This window comes from Gymnoscopelus braueri (assembly GCF_963280865.1).
Source record: "Gymnoscopelus braueri genome assembly, chromosome: 20".
In the NCBI taxonomy this organism is placed as follows: Eukaryota; Metazoa; Chordata; class Actinopteri; order Myctophiformes; family Myctophidae; genus Gymnoscopelus; species Gymnoscopelus braueri.
This window is the reverse complement of record NC_137622.1, coordinates 23,438,855-23,457,015: the sequence shown is the minus strand read 5'-3', so window position 1 is coordinate 23,457,015 and position 18,161 is coordinate 23,438,855. Positions and strand designations below refer to the sequence as shown.

General features: G+C 42.0%; 1 protein-coding gene across 1 annotated transcript in view; it reads right to left on the bottom strand.

Annotated features, from left to right (window-relative positions):
• Nucleotides 1-17,929, bottom strand: part of diaph1 (diaphanous related formin 1) — a gene marked incomplete at its 3' end in the record, with an annotated part of 76,529 nt that extends 58,600 nt beyond the window's left edge. Inside the window, exon 1 of the mRNA XM_080415531.1 lies at nucleotides 17,093-17,929. Coding sequence (XP_080271657.1) covers nucleotides 17,093-17,191 — 99 coding nt within the window. The 5' untranslated portion in view covers nucleotides 17,192-17,929. The remainder of the gene's footprint in view (nucleotides 1-17,092) is intronic.
• Between the last annotated feature and the right edge of the window lie 232 nt (nucleotides 17,930-18,161).

The window sequence follows — 18,161 nt, the reverse complement described above, 5'->3', positions numbered from 1 at the left end:
TTTCTCGTATAATTTTTTGCGCATTAACAAAAACAAAAAATCCTTTCAGACACATTCCAGTATGACATCATAGTCTTCCTGTCATTATTTTGAAGGAGGGGCTGTCGCAAAGAATAACATCACTTTAAGGCAATAAAACTTCAGCGTTTTTGTTTGTTTTAGACCTGGAACACCTATACGCGTTGTTTTGCCTTTCAAGCCGGTAACGCCTCTGCGTGTTGCTATATACAGTATATGTATTCATTTATTTTGAATAAAAACGTTTTCAGAAAACTAGATCAGGTCAGGATTTAGTAGGCATTTTTAGAATCAGCCTCAGGTCTAAATGAGTTAATCACTGACTGTATAAGGATTTCAAAATGTTACGCTTACAAAGAGTCTCTCTCTGCTGACATGGAGTACTTTGCTCGAGCTGATGTGTTGGAAATAATTTTACTTTTGAACAAACTCAAGCTACAACGAGTCAAGACAACAATTTTTATTTCACTTGTGAAAAAGCGACGTGTCCCGACTCCCGGCGGTTCGGAGGTTAACACATTAACCGCCAAGAACGTAGTCCTACGGTCCGTTAAATCCAACTGTTAAGCGCCGAGACCGTAGCCCTACGGTCCACGTTTTTTTTTTTCGCGCTAAAAATTTCCGGGTGCACTTTCGGATTTTTTTTGATCCACTTCCGTTTCCGGTTTGATGACCGGAAACAGAATTATTTGGGATCCGGTTTTGACGATCACGTCCGCCCTCGTTCTACAGACGAAACTGAAACTCAATTCTCTTCCTGTAGTTTTTTCTCCTGGCATATCACTGTTTAACGTAATCCGCTCTAACTACAACATGGATGCCCCGTTTGACACGTGGTTTTCACTGGGAGATACAGTGAGATGTCGCAGATGTAAACAGACCGTGTACGGCTCAATCTTAAGGATTTTAACAAGATCTATGGCGACATGAAAAAAACAAAAAAACAACAATAACACCTTGGCACTGGTGAGTACATTATGAGATTAACCTCTGGCGGTCGATGTGTTAAGCGCACACGGTTTTCTGTAAATCCAAGTAATCAGTGGACGGACACCAAAACAAATCCCCCACAGGCTCAGCAGCCCCTCCTCATTTGAGTCCCACCAAAGGTACTTTCAAAATCAACCCAAAGGCCTGCATGAAAGGCAGTCAGTAATTATATATTTAAATTTCCGTTTAATTAGTCCCCTAAACAGATAGTGACACACTTTTTGTTTAAGGTTTAGTGTGTGTGCTTATGTGGGGAGAAGGGGGGGGGGCATTGGACAGGGAGTGAGGGAGTGAAAAAGACCCACTCTAGCTGAAAGTAAAATCGAGGAGAGAAATGGAGAATGTCCCTGCATAACCCCTACCTTATCAAATTATCACATCTAAGACCCCACACACATACGTACATTAACAACTTAAATGTTTGAACGATTTTGAGAAAATATGTAATTGCGATTTTTCTGACTGCACGTGTGCGGGAAGGGGAAGAGAAAAACATCAGTTCAAAGTTTAGTTTACAGCAAATCAAAGTCGGCTTTTAATCTCTGCATAAGGATTTTAAGGATGTTGTGCTTATAACGCTTAAAAGAAGATTCCATATCTGCAGTCACAGACTTGGAACTGGAAGTAACTTTTAATGAGCTCCTGCTACGACGAGTGGAGGGGACAACAACAATGTCACGTAGGCTAATCATTATGCCTATTTATTAATCTGATAGTGTCGCCCGCCGAATACATAGACACCGATCTAAACTTTCTGAATTGACAATTGCCATTGATGCTTGTGGATCGGCTGTTTTGGGCAATTTGCTGCAGTGTTGTAAACACTGGGTCAGACTCGCTCCCGTTGCATATTATGATTATAATAGATCATAATAAATTGCAGCCTTTGCGATTAGCTAATCGCGTGGTTTCAAATCGCGATTTTGGTTTGAAAACGATTAATCGTTCAGCCCTAACCTCAGCTCACGCCTCATGTTAAGTGTCACATGCAGAGTCATGGGGAATGGCTAATTTAAAAGCACAATAGAAAAACACTTGGACTGACTTTATGCCTCTGCATCTTAGAATAGGTTTCATTTTCTATGTTGCACAGGGTAGGCATCCACACACGTAACACATAATCCTGTGAGACCTCAGTCTAAGACATCCTAGACAGCTCAATGACAAGCTCAAGACTGGCTTTCATCAAGCACATACACTGGCATTGAGTTGCCAATTGTAAATACTGCCAGATGCTGAAAGAGAAGTTAATGGTGTTGAGTCATGATACCACCACCAGCAACCAACAACAAGTTTTACGATAGGGGGATATAGGCTACGTTAGGTCTGGGCTATAGGACTTCAAATCAATAATATATGTCGTCAAAAAAGTTAAATAAATGGCCGATATATCAGCCAGACCAATATATCGGTTGGATAAAGTTCTACACATACTGACATATTTTGACAAGCACACACACACACACACACACACACACACACACACACACACACACACACAGTGTTGTGCTAATCTGTTAGCACAACACACAAACAGTATTGGACTGAGCCATTCTCAGGGCCAAGGCCTCTGCTGTATTAGAACAGGGGTCACAGAGGTCAGACTCCAATCCGCACAAATCAGACCAACACTATGATAGGAGGCTCAAGAGAGTGTGAGTGAGTGAGTGTGCGTGTGTGTGTGTGTGTGTGTGTGTGAGAGAGACAGACAGACAGACAGAGAGAGAGAGAGAGAGAGCGAGAGCGAGAAAGGGATGAGAGTTGGACAAACTGTAGTAGCCTGCATTTTTTATATTGATTTTAAAGATCAGTAGAATTAGGCAGGTTATATATCGGTTAGATATCTGCCTAAGCTATTGCCAGTGCCACTGCCAGTGGAGACGGAAGGTGGAGAGAGGGAGCGAGAGCGAGAGCGGCGTGCATGGGGTCCGTATATACAGTGCCAGCCAGTACCGAGTCCCTCATTCACGTTGCCTCTCTGATTATATTAACATTGCTGTAAATGTGTGCGGGAATGCCCCACAATACATTATACAGTAAATACGAATTATTTACAATATGTGCAATTCTCGCAAACGTACGCCGAAATTCAGTCATCAGGGACTGAATTTCCATTAGTTATGAGTTGATAAAAGGGGGTACTTGGATTCAGAAAGTAACAGAGCAGGTCAAGAGGGCAATTAAACACACAAAAATAAGACGTTGTGATTAGACGTTGTGAATCATTTCACAATGACATAGGCCTATTGCCTTGTACATGTATGTACAAAATAAGACCGTGAAGTACAGTCAGACTGCTCATATGCTCATTAGCACTGGAAAACCACACAACACACACACACACTATCTGAGCTAGCTTGTGATTCATGGCTGGTTTTAATTCAACATTGCAATTGCAATATAAATCGAATCGGCACCCTTGGTATCGAGATCGTATCGGGAGATAAGTGAATCGTCCCACCCCTATTAAATTGTATCCCCATAAATGTACAACACTTGCCAGCCAATATATAGACATTGCTCTGAAAATGTATATCTATTGCAATGCGATGCTTAAGTGCGGTCCAGCCAACACAACTCTGGACTCCTGAATCGCTGCCCTCCGTGGCCCTCCGGGCCCCATCATTTGATGTTCAATTATTACCAGTTGATCTTTGATGAGTGGTGATGACCGACGTTAATATCAGTCTTGCAGACCATAAAAAACACATGGCCATCTGTCTAAAGTAAGATTTCGATAAAGTTCAGAGGCGCGTGCACACGCGTTTTATTTTCGGGTGGCGGTGCCGCTTTTTACCCATATTAGATCTGTCGATTAGCCTACAATTTGTTGCTGCTGTGTACAGTATAGATTTACAGGTGGTATTTATTCACAATTGTATAGACACGTGTATTATGTACTTGGTATAACCGCTGTTGCAGAAAATACTTATGCATCGCGCACACTGTACTCTCTCCGTTGAAGTAAACAAATCCTTGCTGGATCGTAGAGTACGCCTCCGTGAGGAAGTAGCCAATAGAGTTGAAGCTAACTGTCCCGCTATGGGACAATAGCTCGGAAGTAGCCAATGAATCGAGTACAAGCTGCTATCCGTCCCGCGTATGGGACGGCATACATTTATATAGAGCTTTTCTAAGTACCCAAAGACGCACACAGCACCATACAAAGGGATAGAGGGAAGAGTGAGAGAGAGGGAGAGGGAGTGACAGACAAAGAGTTCACGCAGAGAACTTCAATGTCGTCAGCTTTTAATTTTGCGTACTTCGTACCCGCGCACTTTGATGTGAAAATGCAGGCCTGCTACGCAAAATCCGTACATTTTACCAGGTCTGCAAATGTATTTTTAAATGTATTTTTCCACCAAGATAAGCCATGAATTAATTCATTTTTCAATCACAACATTCTGGAAATGTCTTATGATTTTCCCATGGTAGGGAAGGCCATCTTGGGAGTATATCCAGTCTCTTTGGTTTCAACTCTGTTCATTAGCCGCCAGCCCTCCACTGATAAGAGTGTGTTCTGCATTGCAACAAGATGGCATACTGCACTTCATGGTAATAAACATTTGTCTCCAAAGCCCTGAGAGGGAGGGAGTGTGTGTGTGTGTGTGTGTGTGTGTGTGTGTGTGTGTGTGTGTGTGTGTGTGTGCGTGCGTGTGCGTGTGCGTGTGAGTGTGCATGCGTGAACATATTTAGAGGCCCCACTGGTACGTCCTGGTACAATAGATGGAAAGGAGGGGAAGAGAGTACAGAGGAGGAAAGTCAAATCATCAAAATGAGGAAGAAAAGGGCAGCATCCTGTTGCTGTTTCTGCATAACTTCCACCAAATTTGAGAAATGCAGTAATACACGTGTGGAAACATTGACATATCTCAGTGGATGTTTTACTAAAAGCAGAAAACCAAGATAAAGCTGAAAACTAAAAAGGCTCTCCAGAACTGACTGACTGACTGACTGACTGTCTGTCTGTCTGACTGTCTGTCTGTGACGTACACAACTAAAATACAATAAGACTAAAAACCAAGAGTAAGAATTAAGTTCTTTGTGAGTGGACAAATAAAACTGAATAAAGCTTCTTTCACACCAAATACATCAGTCAACTGATCCAATTCATTTTCAATGGACTCAATGGAGAGCATGCGATGGTTGTGAGGTTTCTGACCATTTACTGTATTTGTTAGACAGACCTCATTTGCAAGTTGGATATCATTCAACCAACTTTCAACAATCAAAGCAGCACTCCTGTGCCGTATGTGGCGACGTCATTACGTTGAGATCAAAGGTCGGAAATAATCCTCATTAGCTTGACTTTTTAGCTTGCTGTAATTATACATTTGTCTTGCCAGATAATTATTAAAACGTATTTTACGTATTGCCCATGCACTGTGGTGCAAATAACAATTTTACCCTCAAGAACAGTTTATGTAACATTACTTGTATCATTTATATGTTTTTATGAAGATTTTCTGTAATTTGTAACAAAACAGTAAAAAGGCTAAAGTAAGAGGAAGGAAAACAAGACATGAAGTGACTACATACAGCACCACCACAGAAACCCCTAAGGATCTGATGCGTCTAGAATCTAGATGCAGCGTCAACGCAGTCAGTGTTTGAGAAGCTTAATAACTGTGGGCCTCCGAGCCCAGCAGGAGTCTACAGTACATACAGTAAACACAAACTTGATATATGGCTACAACAGCTTTTGTAGTTGGAAAACGAGGAAGCAAATTATGCCTTAAATCACCACAGGTGGTGAAACAAGTCAGCAATTTATTTAATCCCACGATGTGAGACTGAAAAAGACAAACAAATGACAAATCTAATCATTGTCTGGACCAAGCCGTAAATTCAATAAAGTGTGCAGACTTTACCCCTAGAGAAAGGTCTTTATCAAACATATGAGAATGTGGAAATGACTGGAGGAATGCAGGATCCTCCACAATGCCTGAACCCGTAACAGGCGGAGAATATTCAATAGCTGAGAGAGCACCATATGCACACACGGGCACTTGTTCAAAGTTCTATGCTGTGGGAGGGGAGCTGCTCTTCAGGCAAAGAGGAAGCTCACTACCATATCAAAGACTGAGTCATGCACTGTTCTCTGTGTTGTCAATGCCACCCATGACAACATTCCACAAAGTATGCACAGGAGCATGGCAAGCTTTGGTAATCTTGTGTAGAAACAGACAAATATAATTAACTAGAAAAAGTGCTCCTCGGAGCACAGGTCTCCGCCAGGTCAGGTAGGTTATTGTGGGGCAGCAATGTTCGGAATTAGCCAATCAGGATGGAATATGAAAAATTGGATGGAACCATCTTGATCACTTGACTATATGTGTACCGATTTGCATGATATTTGAATTTGTAGGAGTAATATAAAAAAGAAAAGTGTTGCAAAATTGGCCTCATGGTAGGGCAATGTTAAAAGGGTGGCATTTGTTCTTCAATGTAGTGCGAATGTGCGTGCAAAGTGTCGCAATCGGACGCTGCATTCATGATTTGTGGCATTTTGTTCAAAACGGGCCACTCCTGCAAACTTTAGATGTCAATGTTAGCCAATCAGGATGGAATATGAAAATTTTAAAAGATCCATCGTGATCACATCATCGTGATCACATGACTATAGAGATCAAGTGTACCGATGTGCGTGAAATTTGGATAAATTCTGAAGGCTTAATATCAAAGAATGTGTTTTACATAAGTCGGCCTCCTGGTGGCGCTATGAAAGGCAAATGTGAAAAATGCAGGTCAGTTGTTTTTCCTTGGCCTCTAGGGAGTGTGCGTGCAAAGTTTCATGCAGATCGGTGCAGTTATAGGTAAAAACATAAATCGTCCATTTATAGCGCCACCATGAGGCTGATTTGAACATTTTCAAGTGGCATTTCTTCCTCGGCCTAGTGGGAATGTGCGTGTGAAATCTCACGGAAATCGCAAGCTGCGTTCATGATTTGAGGCATTTTGTTGAAAACGGAGCAATCCTGCAAACTTTGGAAGCCAACCTTAGCCAATCAGGATGAAATATGGGAAATTGGACAGATCCGTGTTGATCACATGACTATAGAGATACTGTGTACTGATTTGCGTGATGTTTGGATAAAATCTGTAGGAGTACTGTCAAGAAGTGTGTTTTGCAAAAAGCGGCCTCCTGGGGGCAGAGGTTCTGCTCTGTCATCCAGGGAGTGTGTGTGCACAGTTTCGTTGCGATCAAGCCAACGGTGCCGGAGATTAGCTGTACACAAAATGACAGAATGACGGACACACGGACACACGGACGGACACACACGGACGGACGGACAGGGGGCAAAACATACTCTCTTGCCATGCCTTTCGGCCTGGCGGAGACAATAACCAAATAGACATTGTCAACTTACTACTACATGGTTTCCCCCAGTAAAAAGCTCACTCTAGGTGGTAAGCAGTGTTGGGACTGCACAGTAATGCGTTACATTACACAGTAATGCGTTACTGTAAAGGCAGCTCTCCACAGCACCGATTTTGGGCCGACTCAGTGTTGGAAAGCGTCTGCTGCCAAAAACTTGTCGGATATCACCAAGTACCGTCTGTATGCACAATGAATATCACACCTAGTGACGTGATACACTGTGGGGATACCTACCTACCTCTGAGACAGCTCTAAGCTGTAGAGACGAGGTATCGAGCTGCCTGTACTATCAAAAGGCCTGGGCTAAGAAGAAGTTTTGTGGGTCTAGGTCCTAAAGGCCAACCCACCTCCCCTATTTTGGGGATAAAAGGATGAGGATAGAGAGAGAAAGAAGCAAACTAATCCAAAAATAGCACAGTGGGACAAAAGAAAACATTTGAAGGAAGACTCAATGCAAGCAGGTGGAGGTGACATTCCATGCTAGCTGTGCCATTTCTGTGCTGTGGTTGACTGTGCATTCCACCGAGTGCCTGTCCTGACAAATAGGCTAGCAGCACTTTTTATTGCACAACTCGGCTCTCAATCATATCCAGTCAGAACAGGCTGCAGAGCAAACTAGACGCAACCATCAGCTGAGCTATTGACAGGACGTGCTCATTTTTCTGCCTGGAAGGCAGTCGGGAGATGGACATTGGACAACAACGGTCCACTAACCTCTGTGAGAAGTACTTGACATTATAAATGGCCCACTGCTGGCCCTGACAATCTGGGCCAGCTGACCACGCATTTCACTTTCCCATATGGGCCAGACAAAAATAATAATCTCACATTATATTGCTGTGATACTGGTGATCAATGATTTTTGTGAAATTGTCGTTAATTACTGTTCCACCTTCACATGCCTCTAGTTCACTGCTGTCTTGCTCCCGCAAGCACCTACAGTCTGCAGCGGCATCAAATGGACAGAGGCCAAGGGCTCTTCACACAGGGAGCATCATAACACCTGCATTCACTTGGATCCATAGGGTCGCACTTGCACAGTAAAAGGTCCAACACATTTCAACTCTCTTGACCCTGGCTGGCATGTAGTACCATGTACATGAGACAAGCACCAGCGCGGCAATTTCACGGCAACGGGCCCGCTTATTTGCTGTGCCCGTCAGATTGTCTTCACTCCACTCCCTGAACAATCACCTCACTTTCAAAATGGGTTACTAGCTGTGACTTCTGTGCTATTTGTGAAAACCCCATAAAGACCTAATTAAATTAAAAATGTTTTTCACACTTTTAAGAGCATACCCATGGTCATAATGAGGACAGAATGCATGTGTATTCTTGTGTGTTACTTCCTGTCAATTGTGTCAAACGCACTGTGTGATGACATAGGCAAGCCTTTAATATGAATATATATGAAGCATGATTCACCAGTGTGATTCCTAGCTTATGTTCCTCCCCTCGCACCTGATTTTCATTAGGGAGACACTCTTGGGCTGCCATGTTCTTTATCCAACTTAAAATATGTATTTGAAGAAATTTGAGGTGAGAAATAAGCAATGCAGTACATAAATGTGCATCAGCAGTGCCTATCTCTCTCTCACTGCACGACGAGACACACAGACACAGACGAGCCCTCTATCCCATAGCTCGAGGAGACAGGACTGTCGGCTGAGACTGTGATTGGTTGAGCCAAAAGCAGTTTCTGAGCTAAGCTTGGGATAAAGGTTGGCAATAAAATAAAGCCATTTCATGACGTGTTTAAGGCATTGGTGTAGAGGTGTCCTAGACTAGACCCTGACTAGAGTTAGGGTTTGTCAACGTAGCCTATGCCATACATGTACAATAGTTTACTCAAATATGACAAATTGTCTGTACTGTATGGGCCAGTAAGGTTTGCAAAGTCACTTCACTTTTGCTGCAACTAATGTTTGCTTCATTATGGTCCCACCCTTTTTTACTGAAGGATTGTATCATTCTGAATAACCATTGACCAAGCAGAGAGAGTTCACCATAGGGCTGTCCCAAATAATAGCCACAATGTTGCAATACCTTGCTATTGACAAGCCAGCCGCAGGGGATAGGAAGCAACCGCCACAACAGCTATGCGCTTATTGGTTTAGACTTCAATGTGTGTGTATTGAGTCACCTAAACATCAGAAAAGATATGAGCCTGTTAGATTAAAATAATTAGCTGACCGGCTGACCCAATTACTTCAAAGCTTCTTGAGATGCCATGGGATTCAAACAGGAAAATGAACATTTAAATATTCACTTTTTCTTTTCTACCCCTAATCTCATGTAACTGTGCCTCTAATGCAATACGATATATTTTTCTCCTCCTCTCGCAAGGTCACTTGCCTTCTGTCTGTTAGAAAAGTACTGTATTTGAAGGCTCTAGTAAAATGTAGTGCGGTTAAAACAAAGAAGGATAGAAAAAATAAATATGCATTTTTTGTTTATAAAGAGTTGAAGAGACATGGAGATTTTATAGTAATTATTACAGTACTATTCATAATATAAAGCCATGTAACACTTATTGCATATTATATGAATGGTTGTTTTAATGATAGGCAAAAATATTTTTTACTTTTGTCATCTTCATTTAATTTTAGATAGTGGTCAGCCACAAACTCACAGTCACAACTGGCCAATAAAAAAAGATTCCGGTTCTGTTCAGATTTTTTCGTCTCACGTCTTTTTTCTTAATAATAGAAAAAGATCAATAGTGGGCTCGATAAAAGCTCGGCTCATTAAGCAGGATCGATAAGGTGCTCATTATCAATAAAAATTAACGAGCTCCATCCCTAGTGTTATTATCAGTTGATAAAACCTTTACAATAATAAAAGCTACTGCTTTCATGCCAGCAGACTGGAGTAAATCCTGAAATCCTATGTTTTGAATCGAGAATCATTTTTAATCTAGAATCGTTTTTGAATCGAGAATCGTTTGTTTTGAAAATAAAAAAAATCTGGAAAAAACTGAATCGTGACCCCAAGAATCGAAATCGAAACGTGAAATAGCAGACGATTCACAGCCCTACTAGCTAAGCAAGGCTTTATTACTCATTACACTTTAGTGTTGAAACAGTGAAATTAATATTTATGTTAGTGTTACTACTGCACACTACTACAATATTGATTGAGAATCGCACACGAGACCAAGATGACATGCTAAATAGTAGCTAATAGGGCCTAATAGCAAATTGCAATAGTTAGGCATGCAAACCGGGTATGGGTGTTTTGGGGGCCCTAAAACCCTTTTGGGGGTGGGAAAACAGTGTTAGGCTATAGAGTTGCTCAGTACTCTAATAGTATTTGCAGAGATGACCTATGACCTATGGATTCAAATGGTGAAAAGTTTGCATGCCTGAATAGTAAAACACAATTTATCATTTTTGGCCAGTACATTTTTGGGCGGTGAAACCGCCCCTATAAGTGAGATTTGGAAAAATGTACATTTTCCTGCGCTGAGATCTGGGCCCAGGAAATTTGTAGAATTATCCTGCGCTGTGATTGGCCAATCACAGTCTATTCAGGACTGTGATTGGCCAGTGTCACATGACACATGTGCATAGCCCTATATAAGCAACCATAACTCGAAAAAAAACAAAACTTGGTTTTTTTCGAGTTATGGTTTCGTCCATCATAAAGAGTGTTTCAATAAATGTATTTATCTTTTGTACATGATTGGTTGACTCCATTCAGTATTGTGATTAGCTAGCAAGACACCGCCCACTTCACACAGGGTGTGATTATTTTTTAATCTACCAGCTACATTTGCAGGTATACCAATATTTGGCAGGTATTTTGGACCCTGCTTTGAGGCCAGATGGCATACATCTCATTACCTGTATGACTGTAACCCCACTCAGGCTTATAATCCACTGTGGAATCTCCTAATCTGCATCTCTTTCTTTCTGGACTCCCCCTCCTACAGTCTTTCCCTGATTGATTCTGAGCCAAGAGGCCCCTGACACAGTAACGACTCCAGTTTCACGCTGGCATTTTCAGCGTCCTAGCTTGGCCACAATATGTGTTCTGAGGAGTTGGACGGGTGATGGAGAGAGAAGAGGTCAGAGAGTGACAAAGTGTAGAGGACTTTTGAAATTGCCCCACACAACAAAGAGATACATTTTAAAATGTAGCATAAGATTTAAACCTTTTTGTATTTATGCGTTGTTGCATGACGGTGCCGTTCGTTGAAAATAACTTATTTGCATAATTTAATCAGCTATTTTTGGCAAGTCAATTATAGGATTCTCTGACTTATTCAAAGAAACATCTTGAATCTTGAAAAAAATTGAGCTCCCCAGGAAGTATAGGTGCAGTGGAGCACATACAGTCGGGATGTGTAGGAAGATGATTGTCTGCTTGATCAGAAGTATAGTGCTGCTGATCTAGGGTAGAACAATAATGATGTGAAACTGTGCTCAGTGTAAACCTAGGGCCAAGTGGTTTCTATTCACACCAACAGCGGCAGTGGTTTTCCTCTAGCGTTTTTCTGCTATGTGTAAAAAAAAATTATGAAACATCCAAGTCACCCTTGTGAGGGCCATTAACATCAAGAGATAAAGCAGCATACTGTACAGTAGGTCAGCTATTCCTTCTGTGCACTAACTGGCTGAGCCACCAGACCAGGCACCCCCTGAAGACCTATTATTTTTATGCCATGGCTCTGCAAGAGGCTAGCCATCTATGACAGATACTCTCTCTGTGTGTGTGTGTGTGTGTGTGTGTGTGTGTGTGTGTGTGTGTGTGTGTGTGTGTGTGTGTGTGTGTGTGTGTGTGTGTGTGTGTGTGTGTGTGTGTGTGTGTGTGTGTGTGTGTCCATTAATTGTTCATGTATTGTATTTTTTAAATATTAACTTTCATTTTATGATGGAAGTCAATACGGCTGGGATAGCGCTGGAACCTTTATTCATACATCATAGATACCTCAGACGACTGATGTCACAGACTGGTCACATGAAGTCTGAGATCCACATTGGAGCCACGTCGTTTCTATGTGGATCCTGAGATTCACATCATTTCTTATAGACCATGGGTCTTCAACAGGGGGTCCGGGACCCCTAGGGAGTCCTTAGAGTTACTACAGGGGGCCGCTAAATCTTTGTGTGATAGGAACTTTTATTTCATTAACCATTTGAACCCTAGCATCCCTATTCTGAAAATTTGCCGATCTACAAGTTCACAACGCATCGCAGCATGACGTGTTGTGAGCTTGTAGATCGGCTATTTTTGGCAAAGAGGTTTGATGTAGAGGGAAAAAAGAGACACAGAGAGTGGACGTCCCCAGACCATCATCAACACTAGTGTTGTTGATGGTTACAAAACCTGGCTACAAAACCTGTAATATTTTCATTTTGGGGATAAACAAGGTGTTGATGGGTAAATTTAGGTCTGATAATGATGAACCGTGCATGTTCATATCATGTATGCTTTACATTATCAGACATTTATTCTTAATTTGTTTTACATTTTGGGGGAAAAAAATCCAATTTAAGCCTGAGGTGCCCACAATGTTTAGATGCCTACTTGACCTGTATCCAAATCTTCAACCGTCTCAGGTGAAACTGATCGATCATTAAGCTCTTTGTTTACAGGGAATCAAAAAGGACATTACATGACTCTTCAGTCTTCACTGAACATAGATTTATACAAATCTTCATTAAAAGATGTACAATACGAAGATATTTTGGGGGATCATCAGTGACATCACTATTTTCTGGATCTTGTCTCTTCTAGAATACGTTTTCTCAAGCATGACAAAATAAGGTGAGTTTTGATAGCAAGCTTCAAAACATCATTGTCTTGATCTGGTGAACGCTCCTTCAGCCTTTGGTTTGTGTTCTGTAAGTCTACAAAGAAGCGCCTTTGTCAGACTCTAATATACTATCTAGGAGGCTTTGGAATATTATTGTAATGTTTGAGACACCATTTCTTCTTCAATCCCCCTAATTAATTAGCCTACTTAAAAAACATTGAGATAATTCCCCAGTGGCAGTTACTGCTAAAAAAATATTTGAAGTGCTACGAAGTTGACTGAAATCATGTAAGGCATTCCAGTGGAACATAAGTACAGGTTACATACAGTACACCTAAGCAGTGAGCACAGGATGGATTTCTCTCACACACACACACACACACACACACACACACACACACACACACACACACACACACACACACACACACACACACACACACACACACACACACACACACACACACACACACACACACACACACACACACACACACACACACACACACACACACACACACGTAAAAGTAACTAAAGAGTAATTGTTGGGTGGCTAGACGGATCATTACAGGGGATGACATCACTTTCAACTGAATCAGTCAGTGTCGAAACTTTGAGGCTTTCTTACCTCCATAATACATTTTTCAAATATGTTTATTGTCCAACTCAACAATTCAGGCTGAGTTTATTACTTTGTATCATGTCATAGCATCCAAATAAATGCCATAGTGGATTCTCACTCTGGAACGGAGGAGATGATGACTAAGGTATTACTATGGCATGAGACTACAATAAACTCTCTCACACGTAACATGACACAGAGATTCAGAGAGGGCGTATTAGCCTTGGAATGCTTACCAGACAGGCTATCTCCCACACAGACACACACAGGAACACACGCGCACACAAATGACAGACTTGCTGTCTCATTGTCACTATTTGACAAAAGACGACATCATAGGTTAAGGAAACCCAAGTATTACATCACAATGGCAATTAACCTCTCTCTTAACTCTGAGTATGAGCATGTTGTGTAGATTATATCATCGTAGGTATGGGTTCAACTAGCAGGCAGCGCAAGCAGATTAGTCAAGCCAAGGCCATACTCACCACACAAAAGGTGAGCCCATACAGAGACAAATCACTCACAATGTCACACAGACAGACACACAATGCAAATGTTTGCAAGTGTTTTCAATCCATCTCGGGACTGTGACTTATGCTGATTGTTACTCTTATCATGAACTAGCCCAAGTGTGCATTAGGGCTGTCAACACATATTTGATCGTCAAAACTATATTTGAATTTCAAATGTGAAAATTAAGATCTGAATAAATAAATAAGTATGCTTTTGCCTTGTGAGTTCTCACGTGGACCTGGACCACTGTAAGCTTGCACAGCAGCCCTGGCCTCATGAGATTACAGAGGCATCTCTCTGCAGACTGCAGGGCAAGCTACACCTTAAGTTATGCCCCCCCCCCCCCCAGTTGTCCTCAGAAGCCCGACTGTGTAGAACCGATGCACTGAATGCACACAGGAGTCACACAACATCACTTTCATTGATTCAAAATGATAATGTAAGTTAAGCAGAAACGGGCAATCCAGACTCTCAAGCAAACACCCCAAATATGGCATGCACAGTATATCATGCTGACTGTGACAGCATGGCATCAGACCCAAACAAACCGTGTCGCCATGACATAAGATTTAAGGATCCATATAAGGAGCTCCACGTCAACCATGGTCCCTGGCCTAGATGACGTGAAATCCCACTGTCAAACATCAAATGCAGATATGGAGTCAAATGTCACAATAGCCCCCGTCAAATGCTCATATATACACGAATCCACGGAGCGCTGCCCTGTAGGTGGTGCCGCCATTGCTGCGGTGTCAGACTCAATCAGCTGCTGCTGCGGTTCTGTCCGTCTGTGGATTTGTGTATATAGAGATCAAAATGCACTGATGTCATCCACAACATCAACCAAATGCACATATCGAGATCAATATATGCATTGATGTCATACACAACATACACCAAATGCACATATTATATGGAGATTTCATTTTCAACATGCACTGATGTCAGACATAACAGAAACAGACGTGTCAAATGCACATATATGGAGATTTTCAACCGTGTCAAATGCACATATATGGAGATTTTCAACCGTGTCAAATGCACATACTGTATATTGGAGATTTTCAACATGCACTGATGTCAGACACAACAGAAAGTAGCGTAGTGGCCCGATTCGAACCTCTAGTAACTTAAATACACTAAGAAACAAATGACTGACAATGACCGATACCAATAATCAAAATAAACATTTTTCAACATGGAAATGATTAAATGAAAATAATTGCGAGTATCTCAAATAATTGCGATAAGGCGATTATGTAATAATTGTTACAGGCCTATATGTATGAATCATTAATCTCACTCCAAGAAAGCGAATTTCTCAGACAGCACCAACAGCACAGACAGATAGAAAAGGTGAGGTCTTTCAATGTAGTTTTATATTATATTAGAGGAGCTACAAGTCGAAACATCACACAAGGTGGACTAAACTGGCATAATCCACACTATCATATGTTTAGTCCAGGGGCTACTGTAGACTGTAGAAAGATCAGATCCTATTCGGACTACTGTTGCTTTTATGGAACAGGCTCGACTTGAAATGTTTTTTTGTTTTTCATGAGGCAAAAGTACTTGGTACCGGCAATGGAAAATTAAGCTAGTTGAGCTGGTTCCATGCAGTTAAACAGCGCAATTTCCAAGTTCCTCTAATCACCTTTGCTATGCCTTTAATAAAGACAAAGTACTGTCTCCTCCCTCTGCTGCAAGGCAAACAGGTGTTGGGCCCATCAAGTCATATTGAACTATGCAGAATCAAGCTATCTAATGCAAAAACTCAATACAATCACCTGATAGCAAAAGACTTGAAACACCTGGCCAAATTGGCAATGTGGGTTGTTCTTTTTGTTTTGTTTTGTAAGATCATCCCAGCCAGCAAGGTGCAACATACCAGAACACAGAGTGGGCTTGGAACATATGTCAGACTGTCACTGAGCATCACCTTTAATGAAAGTGTGTGTGTGTGTGTGTGTGTGTGTGTGTGTGTGTGTGTGTGTGTGTGTGTGTGTGTGTGTGTGTGTGTGGGGTAGGTTTATTGCACTCAGTGGCCAGGTGTGTCTCAGGCCCCTCTATGGTTACACCGTTTGTCTCCGCATACATATCGGTTTTCAACTGTTGCTAGACCCGGCTAAGGGGTTAAATTACGCAATCTTGTTTGGAATGTGTGGCCATGCCTGATGACACGCATCCCTACGGATCACTCCTCGTGTTGTCCCTTTCGCAGAGACAACACAGTAGAGGGACACACTACAGTGAATCACACATGTTACACATGATGACATCAGAACTAACCGATTTTGAGATGCCACGCCTTAAGGGTGTAACATTAATGTTGGTTACTCATTTTGTCTAAACTGAAAGAACATTAATCCAGTGATATATTTCGAAGTAAAAACATAGCCTACAACAGCTAACACTGTAAAGTCAAAGTGGTAACATTTTGGAAATGGTCACAAGTCCATGCGTGCTGTGCTTGTATTTACTCATTTAACACAACTTCTAAAAACTGACAAGTTAACTAGTGTTGGGGAATGCAATACACGGTGTTGCAATTTGTTAATGTTGCAACACTATACATTTGAAACAGGCACTTCCTCATCATAATATTCACAAAACACGCACGTGTTGTGGTGGTGTGTATCGGGGGCAATGGATGTGATTGCCGTTTTCTGTTCTGTGACTTGGGGGACTGGGGAGGAAGGAAATTGAAAGTTCTAACCATCACTGGAGTTCATGATAGGATGCTGTACCCGGGCGGAACTCTGTGCAACACAAAAGCAAAAGACTACATCAGGGAGATACTCACAAATTTCTTTTTCCCATCTCCATCCTCGTAGTGCTTCTTTGCTTTCTTGTCCTTCTTGGGAACAGAAGCCGAGGCAGAATTTCCAGAGTATGGATCCATTACTGCTGGGATTCACTGCGCTTCCACAAACTGGTTGTCAAAGTAAAAGGTGTAGGGTGGTAACGTTAACCTGCCTGTTCTCGAACAGGGAAAGAAAAAAACTTCGCCCACAAGTTGTTGTTTCCCTGGAGAGAAGACTAGTTAGTTGTCTTAGACCCGTGTATAAGCTAAAAAAAAAGTGCCTGGGCTAACTAGCCACAATTAGCACAAAGTGGCTAATGACTTGGTACGGAGCCAACTACCCCAAGCGCACAGTCCCCCTCCGTAAGCCGCCTGCCTATGTTTAGTAATGGAGGGAAATTCAAAGAACAGCCACAAACACAGTGGCAGTAAAAGTATGAATACCAGCTGTTGAAACTTTTAGAGTTCGGACATTAACGACGCATATTACTCAAGCGGAACCATACCAAAGTCCCCGCAAAGTATAAGTCCAGGTTCAGTGTGGTAGTAACCAGCTAATGTTAGCCCGAGCTAGCCTAGCTCGCTTTTGTATAGCTAAATATCCGTGTAAGAAAAAGCACCCTACTCCCCAACTTCCACAAGTTATTTCGACGCGACAGGGACTGCGTGTTCCTGTCCTGTCACCAGTGAAATTCCACAAAAGTACGTCGCAAATTAGTTTCCATGACTGCAACAGTAAGTTGAGTTAACTTTTTCCCCTGAGAAGGCTGTCAGTCACCAGCCAGCGTAACCACGTCGTTCACCGAAGTGTCTTCCTGTTCTGACAGGTTGGGTCGGCCGGAGCGGTGGGGGTGTTACAAGGAAATTGGTTGCCTATAGAATTCCGTGACGCCAGAGGTCGCAGTTTTGCCATTTTGGGAAAAAGACAAATCAACAGCCAGGCTGGAGTCGCAAACACCTACAAGATACCAATTCCAGTGTAACGTGGAGAGGTCATGCGCTCTAGAACTACACATGGGGATTTGACAACAACGTCATGCTAATTTGATTTGAGGAGGACTGGAGCTGG